Here is an 8,823-nt window from a genome sequence, read left to right on the forward strand (position 1 = left end):
GATGGGCTGATTTGATGACTGCATTTTCATCTGCCAATTCCTCTGGAGCAGGGTCCATTACAACATCATGTTCATTGGCCTATCATTACAATTCAGATTGAATTGAATTGGTGAATTCGTCTCCCCAATTCCAGCTGCCATCTTCTTCAAATATAACATCCCGACTAATAATTATTTGTTTAGTCGTAGGATTATAAAGTCTGTATGCCTTGGATTCTTCACTAACTCCTAATAAAATACACTTTACACTCTGTTGATCTAATTTAGTGCGAGAGTTATGTCCTACGTGGACATGAGCCACACATCCAAAGACCTTAAAGTATTGAACCGAAGGTTTGTGCCCACTCCAAGCTTCTTCGAGCATTTTGTTCTAGACTGCAAATGTTGGACTACGATTAAGCACATGAATTGCCCAATTAACTGCTTCGGGCCAAAAACACTGCGGAATACGTTTTATGATCCTCATGCTACAAACCATATTCATAATAGTACGATTATTTCGTTCAACAACTCCATTTTGCTAAGGCGAGTATGGGGCAGTGATTTGCTTGTTGATTCCATGTGCAGCACAAAAGTTAGATAATTATGATGAAGTGAATTCTCCTCCACAATCTGTGGGAAGACTCTTAATATGTAAATCCATTTCTCGTTCAAATTTGGCTTTGAATTCTTTGAAAAATTTGAAGGCTTCGGATTTCTCATGGAGAAAGTAGATCCGTGTTTTCCGAGTGCAATCATCAATGAAAGAGGTGAAATACTTCTTATTTTTGTTGGAATGGGGTTTAATAGGACCACATAGATCCGAATGAATCAGTTGTAATGGTGCTTTAGCTCTCCAATTAGTCGTCTTAGGAAATGGATTTCGTTGTCGCTTCCCATTCAAACATTCTCTGCACACTCTTATGGGTTTTATTAGCTGTGGCAGTCCGACAACCATGTCTTTCTGCTGGAGAGTGCTGAGGCCATTAAAACTCAAATGGCCATAGTGGCAATGCCATAATTGACCAATATCTTCAGTTATTGTGTTGAAGCAAGTTGTATCAGAGGCAAGAGACATTGTTGCAATTTTGAACATACAATTGGAGGACATCACAAATTTCATGATAACACCTCTGTTGGGATTATATACTTTGCAATTGTTATGTTGAATAAGCATAGTTAAACCCTTATCTTGAAGCTGTCCAATACTGAACAAGTTATTTGTTAAGTTTGGCACATAAAAAGCGTCAGTTATTACCTGGATTTGATTGTTAATCTGCAACGGGACATTTCCTTTTCCTTTCACCTCCAAGGTTGCATTATTGCCAAGCTTTACATTATTTGAAAATCGTTCATTGAGATTGACAAAGCAATCTTTTTTATTGCACATATGATTCTGCAACCAGAATCTAGAAACCAATCAGTGCTTTGGTGTTGTTCATCTCCCATATGAGCCATTAGTAACATTGCTTCAGAAATCTCAGTATAATTACTTTCTATGCTTTGACATTCCTATTGGAACTGCCCTAGTTTATGACAATTGAAGCACTCAACAATGGATTTGTCAAAATTTGTCCTTTCGCGTCCTTGTCCATTACCTCGTGATGGGCTGTCGCGGCCCATACAAATTTGATTGCATATAAGAAATGCAGTATAACTAGGAAGTGACTCCTAGGTCGCCTCTCAAGGACCAAATGTGGTTCGAGAATTAGGTCAGACACGAAGTGGAGGGAAGAGGTTTTATGAAAGGTTGGTGAATGTGGATGAATCAAATTAAAAACACAGATGCAAATAACAATGTAAACACAGATGGACAAACAGAATCAAATGTAGAATGAAAACGGTTGGTCATTAACTCAATCACTATTCTTCCAATCACAGATCAATGACAAGTACACATTATTCTAATCCAAATCCGACACGAATCACCCAACTAAGGAAAGACTAATTCGGTCTTCAAAATTACAGACTAAGCGAATGCAATGCACAAATTTAATCAGTCATCCACCATTCAGTCTAATCAACTAAGCGAAGAATTGACACCGATTAGGCAACTAAGCGTATACCTAATCGCAGGCAGACAACAGATTAAATATTGAGCAGAATCAAAGCAGCAGTATGACAATTAAAGTTCAGAAGTCTCAAGGAAACAAAGCAATTTTATCAATGACCAACCCAACTAACCTAAGCTAACATTACAGTTAAATTAACACAATCAATCATACTAGACAACATTAAAGTAAAAGACGATGCTAAACCTAACAATACAAGAGACAAATATCTGAACATAGTTAAAGCCATTAAAATGCAACACTAAATTAAGAAAATGAAAAACAACTCAAAATGTAATGTAAAATATTTTAAAGCTAAATAAAATAAGCAAGCATAATTTCCTACCAACTCACGTGACATGTGCATAAAGAAAAGAAAACTTGTTTTGCTATTTTTTTTTTTTTAAAAAAAAAGGAAAGAAACCTCAAATCACCGTCCTGCACCTCTTCTCTAAATGAACATGAACTATTTCCTACAATTAAAATTAATGTGCTTTGTGATTCTAAAAAGAAATTAAATGTGCTTCTCCAAAAAACATCATGAGTCATGCACTCCACATCAATCACCGCTTGTGCTCTCCNAAGAGAGAATTGAATAAATTCTTTTCTCCCTGGCCGAGACCTGTAACAGCGTGAATCAAAATTCAATGCAAAAAGTGCTTGAATAAATTGAGTGCAGCAGAGAAATCAATTGCAAATAATCTATTAAAATATAACTATTAAACTTAAAAAGAGAACATTGAAAATATGCTACCTCCAATTAAAAGCAAATTAAAAACCTTTCTAGAAATTGCAAATAACACCATGGTGATAACCCGTGAGCCCTTCTCTTCATTCAAAAAGAAATTGCTATCACCATATCACGTTCCATCCTTTCCCTTTCTCCACATTTTTTTAAAATAAAATAAAAAAAAACTAGCTTCTAAATGTTGTACCGTCCAGCCCCACAAAATGAAATAACATAGGATATAATTATACTTTCCCATCCAATCATCATGCATCAACTTTGGAATCAAGAGAATAATAAAAAAAAATCAACGTTCATACACTTCAAAGAAACCGTACATCATCCATTTCTCCTAGAAAAACATTGCAAGATGAAAAAGCAAAAAAAATTGAATGTGTCGGCTGGACTAAAAAGAACTCAAAGGCACCGTTCCAGCAATCAAAACTGTGTATCAGCATTTGCAGCCAAAAAAAAAAAAACCGTTCCACCCTTTGCACCCCAAAATATCCAATAGCTAAAATAAAATAAGAAAACTGGACAAAAGCTTCTTCACTCATCCATTTAAATTGCTGAACTATATATCAACCAAAATCCAATAGCAATAACATGGTTCAAAGAAAGAAAGAAAAGCTCCTACAAGAAAACGTTCCAGCCAAGTCTCCTTCAAAAACGCTATAGCTCTCTCCTTTTCAAATACGTTCTAGCAGCTCTCCTCAAAAAATGACGGCTAGTTGCATTTTCTAAGGGCCATGTGTCCTTAAAAAATTAGGGTGGGGTCTACCCTAAAAACCTTAAAGTTGCCAAGTGTCTTTTTACTATTTGGGCCCATCATTTTTTTTGTCAAAAATTGGCCCAATGTGCACAAGCTTGTCTAAAAAGTTTAAACTATTAAAATTACAATACAACTAAAATTTAAAATGTCTAAATGGAGAGTCTTGAATTTATTTGGTGTTCTCTAAATGTCCTAAATTGTGCTTCCAAAATTTTCCCTGAAATAATAATGCAAATAATTAGCTCAGAAAATTCAAATTAATTAAAATTAGAATTTTCGGTCAAATTAAGCATAATTAGGAAAAACGGGAAAATACCGGACAATTAAGCACAATTCCCTGATTAATTTTAGCACAATAAACTAAGTGAAATCAATAAAATATCGACTCATCACCTCGTCCGCGACCTTGTCCATAATTGGAAGAATTCCCATAGGTCACCTTCGAAGCATGTTCTTCATCTAGGATAATGATTCTTTGTTCATGCACTAGCAAACGACTTTGTAATTCATTTATGGACAGAGTTTTTGTATTGTGTGCCTCCTCAATGGAGCAAACCACATAGTTGAATTTCGGAGTCATAGAGCGCAATATATTTTCCACCATTTCAGAGTCACTTTTATTTTCACCATTAGCCTTCATCTTGTTCAAAATCATAAGAGTATGTGCAAAATAATCATTCACAGACTTGCCTGCCTTCGTATGAAGTGTTTCAAATTCCTTCCTTAATGCTTGTAATTGAGCACGCTTGTGGAACTTTGGTACTTTTGCGTCATAGAGTCCCATATGTCATTAGTAGTGTCCTTCTTAAGAATCGTCTCAAGAGTGGAACGATCCAAGGCTTGAAAAAGATAATTCTTCGCTTTCAAGTCCTTAAGCTTTTGTTCATCAATTTGACGTTGCTGCGCCTCAATGGATGTCGTTCCAACACCAGAAATTCCTATTTCCACCAAACCCCAATATTCTTTGGAACGGAGAAAATTCTCCATCAACATTGCCCAATGATCACAGTAACCATCAAACTTAGGAATTGTAGGTTGTACAAAAGTATTTTTTGCCACCACTCTCTGTTGGCTAACTATTGCTATGCTTTATCCAGCCTATGAGAGGCTTTTGATACCACACTGTTATATAAAGAATATGATAGAATTGATAGATTTATTCTGGTGCTATAAAGAATGTATATAGCCAACTTCAAAAACAGAAACATCTAAAATAACAGAAACATCTAAAATAACAGAAACAAAATATCTAGTCTAATAACCAAGACTTGTTCAAAGCTAACAACCTTCAGTATTCTAATAACAATTTCACATATCTAAGACCATGAAGATGAAAAAGTTCTAGGCTAATAGCTTATTTTGTCCCTACTTTTTGGTGAGTTATGTCAATTGGGTCCCTTCTTTTAAAAAAAATGTCAATTGCATTTCCACTTGGAAAAATTTTCCTCAATTAAGTCCATTCTGTTAAATAGTAACAAATGACGTTAACTTTTTATTCTCTCTCGTCTGTTTCTTTGCAACGCACTAGACCTTTATGTCGTCACTGCTATCCTTTCATGCTTTTATGCAGTCAATTAGTTGATTATCCAACTCCAAACATTATTCTATTCTCTTCCACTCATTCTCCACCTCCATTGTTTCCATTGTCAACAATAAATTCATCCATCATATCTTTTATTCTGAACATCGTTGCCATCAGTTAATACAATACCCACAAATCAGAGAGCAAAAAAAATGGGAACAAAAAATTGATTGGGAGAAAGATGGTTGAATGGTAGTGCTAGGGTCTGCAAGAGCCATGACGTCAACGACATCGCTGGTTATAAATAGCAACAATGTTGGCCGGATAAAGGAGCGGTGGCAAGAGGAAGCTTGCCCTAACAATGTTTACACATATAAGAAATGGATGGAGAAGAAAACCCATACACAGATGAAAAGAACACAAGGAATGAACGATTTCTGGATAGTGGAACGTAGATTAGGCCAAGCCAAAACCTTTTATTTTTCTTCTTCTTAGACAACCACAATCCTTAGGGTTTCTATCACATCTGTTAAAAAAAAATTGCCTTCTCCTCCATCTCAATACACCGTCCCCACCAGGGTTGTTGCTGTCGCCGCCGTCCTTGACAACCGGTCACCTCAATGCTAGATCTTCTTCTTCCTACCACTGTAAACCTTAACCACTTGGGGAGCTAAATACGGCCATAGGCCCCGAGTTATCGAACTCGCGGAGATGAAGCCAACAATGATTGCAAACTCGTGCCGTGGTGATGGCTCGCAGCGGTTTCCAACAGTGAGGAAGGCGATTTGGGTCGTTTTAGGGGATCCCTCTGGTGGCACATTTTATTTCAGTGTGATAGCTTCACAAGGGCGCAAAGAGGACGACGCCTTACGATCGTTTTGCACGTAATGATGGTGTGATTTGGCTCAATGGAGGCGCAAAGTGGAGGTTCAGGTGCTGCCGCGATTGGGTTCTCGCGATTAGGTTTCAATTTGTAGGTTTGGGTTGGAAGATTCGCTTCATTTGGGTGGAAACCCATATGAAGGTTCAGGTGCTGCCGCGTTCTCGGGCCGTGTTTCAATTGAAAGTATGAGTGCATAAAAGGACGAAAAGACATCACTGACATAAAGGTCTATTGTAGAGAAACAGAGAAAAAAGGAATAAAAAGTTAACGTTGGTAGGAGTATTTAACGGAAGAAATTTGATCGAGGCAAATTTTATTAAATAGGGATGTAATTGACACTTTTTTTTTTATAAAAAGAGACCTAATTGACACAACTCACAAAACTGGAGATAAAATAACTTGTTAAGCCAAAATTCTATTATAAATAGAAAACAAATTATTTAAACAAAACAAAAATATCTTATTAACAAAAAATTTCATAATACTCTTATCCGATTCATGTAGCTTGAACGATGAAATCGTACACCTAATTCAAAATTGAGAAAACGTTTTTCATTTTTCAAACTTTGCGAAAAATTAAAATTCCCGTGCAAGAAGCCAGTAGCTAGTTAAAAATCAAAAACCTGAACCCTCTCTCAAACGCCTAGGTCAAAAAATTGAGAAGGGGTTAATCTCCGTAGACCGTTGGGCAAAAGGAAGTGAAGCTTAGTTCCTCACCCACCTCCACTCCAACCACACCCATAGCCTCACCTCCACCTGGTCCTACGGACCCCTCTTCTTCTCCTCCGTCACCGCCAAACTCCTCCCCTTCAAGCTGCCTGACTTCAATCTCTCCCTCCTCCGCATCCTTCACACCGGCGCCTCCCTCACTCTCACCCTCTCATCCACTATCATCCACATCACTGTTATAGACGTCTGTCACTGCCCCGGTCGGTAACCCTATCACTCTTCACTCTTCACGCACTTTTCATTTATCTTTTTCACTCATTTCCTATTTTTCCCACCTACAGGTTCAATCATGCTCCTATTCTGCGGCGACTTCCGCTATTTCCTCCACACCGGCGACTTCAGGTGGGAAGCCACGTGCCATAGAGCAACCAATGCTCATCACATGCTTGACCACGCTCTCTAAAACCTTCCTGTCGTTGACATTGTTTATCTTGACAACACCTACTCCAATCTTATCTATGATTTTCCACCTCGCCATGTAGCAACTCAGAAGGTCAATCAAATTGTCTAACCTGTTCTTCTTATGGATTACTGTTGTTATTATCTTTTTTTTGATTTGATTGGTTTCTGATTTCAGGTTATATATATCATTTCTTCGCATCCCGATCATGAAGTCATTATCGGGATTAACACTTTGGGGAAGGAAGAACTGCTGATTGAAATTTCGCGTGCGCTTCAAATCAAGCATCTTCCTGATCGCTCTCTTAGAATAAAATTAAAGTCGGTGTGCTTGGAGTCTTTCTTGTCTCTACAATGTATAGTGCTTTGTTGAAAATATTATTTTGAAGTTGTTTGATTTAATCCTAAAAAAATCTTGATGTGGTTATATTTACAATTGTTTACTAGTTTTTGAAACCTTGGATGTTAACTTAGGCAAAAGTAGTGTACTCCACTTGGTTTTCCTGTTTTTTATGGGCACTGTTTGATTTTATAGCTTAATGTACATAACTATGAATGTCTTGTTAGAATTGAAGCATATGTTCATATCATGTTTGTTTTAATTGTCATGTTTTGTCCAGGTTACCATGTTTTGTAGGAGTTAGCATTCTGAACGATTGTTTGGTTTTTCACTGAGTTTTTTTTTTCAACTGAAGATTTGGGTGTGGCCAGAGCGGTTGCGGACTATGCATCTTCTTGGTTACCATGATATTTTTACAACGAACACGTCTCTTACTAGAGTTAGAGTTGTTCCTGAATATAGCTTTAGCATTCGAACTTTAGAGGCATTGAATACAATGCACCCAACTATAGGAATCTTGCCATCAGGTTTTCCATGGATAAAGAAATCACTTCAAAAGAATGAGTTTCTTTCTGGTTCCTTTTTGACATCATCTCGTTATACGAGAGGCAAATGAAGTGCAAATAGTAAGGCCGACATTGGTGACCAAATTGGAAACACAGGATCGCCATAGAAAATTCACGAGTACATGTACACAGTTCCCTATTCTGATCACTCCAACTATGAGGAGATTGAAGAGTTTATAAAGTTTGTTCAACCAACCAGACTCAAGGGGATTGTGGCTTCCTCGTCATGCTATATTGAACCCATGTACTATTTTGGTCGACTTTGTTGTGTTGACCAACATACACAACATTTGTGTGAGGAGAAGAACATGGAAGAACATTGTAAAAGAGAAAAAGAAGAAGCAATTAGCTCCAAAGCTTCATATGCATGTGACAACATTCAAACAGATAGAGACTGAAGCAAGGCTTTGAAGGGTAGGTTTTCTGGTGTTCGTCTGAGCAAGTTTAGTAGATTAAGAAGAACTCATTGTAGTGCAAAACTTCGGGGAGATAATAGTTCTGATGAAGAATGATGTGTGCGCACGATGTTATGCACTCCTTTTTCAGTCCATGGTGCAAGGTAATCCTCATAACTCTTAATTCAGCTTTAGCATTTTTGTTTTCTAATATGTTTGTGGTAGAAATATTAGATGATTATCAAATTGCTATTTGATGTGGTTTTCTATTCCCCGTGTAACCAATACGCGTTTGGAACGTTAAAAAGTTGGCTAGTAGCACATATATTGTAACTTGGAGATAGCTGTGTGGATATTTGTCCATAATTGTGTTATTTTTGTTGAGATTGTTGACAACACAAACTCTATATCAAACTGGTTTTTGATGATGACAACTCAGTGCTTAATAACAGTATATATG

The 8,823-nt window shown here is 37.1% G+C and overlaps 1 protein-coding gene across 1 annotated transcript; it reads left to right on the forward strand.

Moving 5' to 3' along the window:
* Positions 1–5,762: 5,762 nt before the first annotated feature.
* Positions 5,763–8,366, forward strand: LOC106780603 (5' exonuclease Apollo). Its single transcript, XM_022777043.1, is given in 6 exon segments — positions 5,763–5,935; positions 6,029–6,117; positions 6,582–6,863; positions 6,945–7,156; positions 7,241–7,329; positions 7,739–8,366. Coding segments are annotated over 6 exon segments (1,473 nt in total).
* Positions 8,367–8,823: the final 457 nt, after the last annotated feature.

The sequence above is a fragment of the Vigna radiata genome, unplaced genomic scaffold (assembly GCF_000741045.1).
Source record: "Vigna radiata var. radiata cultivar VC1973A unplaced genomic scaffold, Vradiata_ver6 scaffold_149, whole genome shotgun sequence".
In the NCBI taxonomy this organism is placed as follows: Eukaryota; Viridiplantae; Streptophyta; class Magnoliopsida; order Fabales; family Fabaceae; genus Vigna; species Vigna radiata.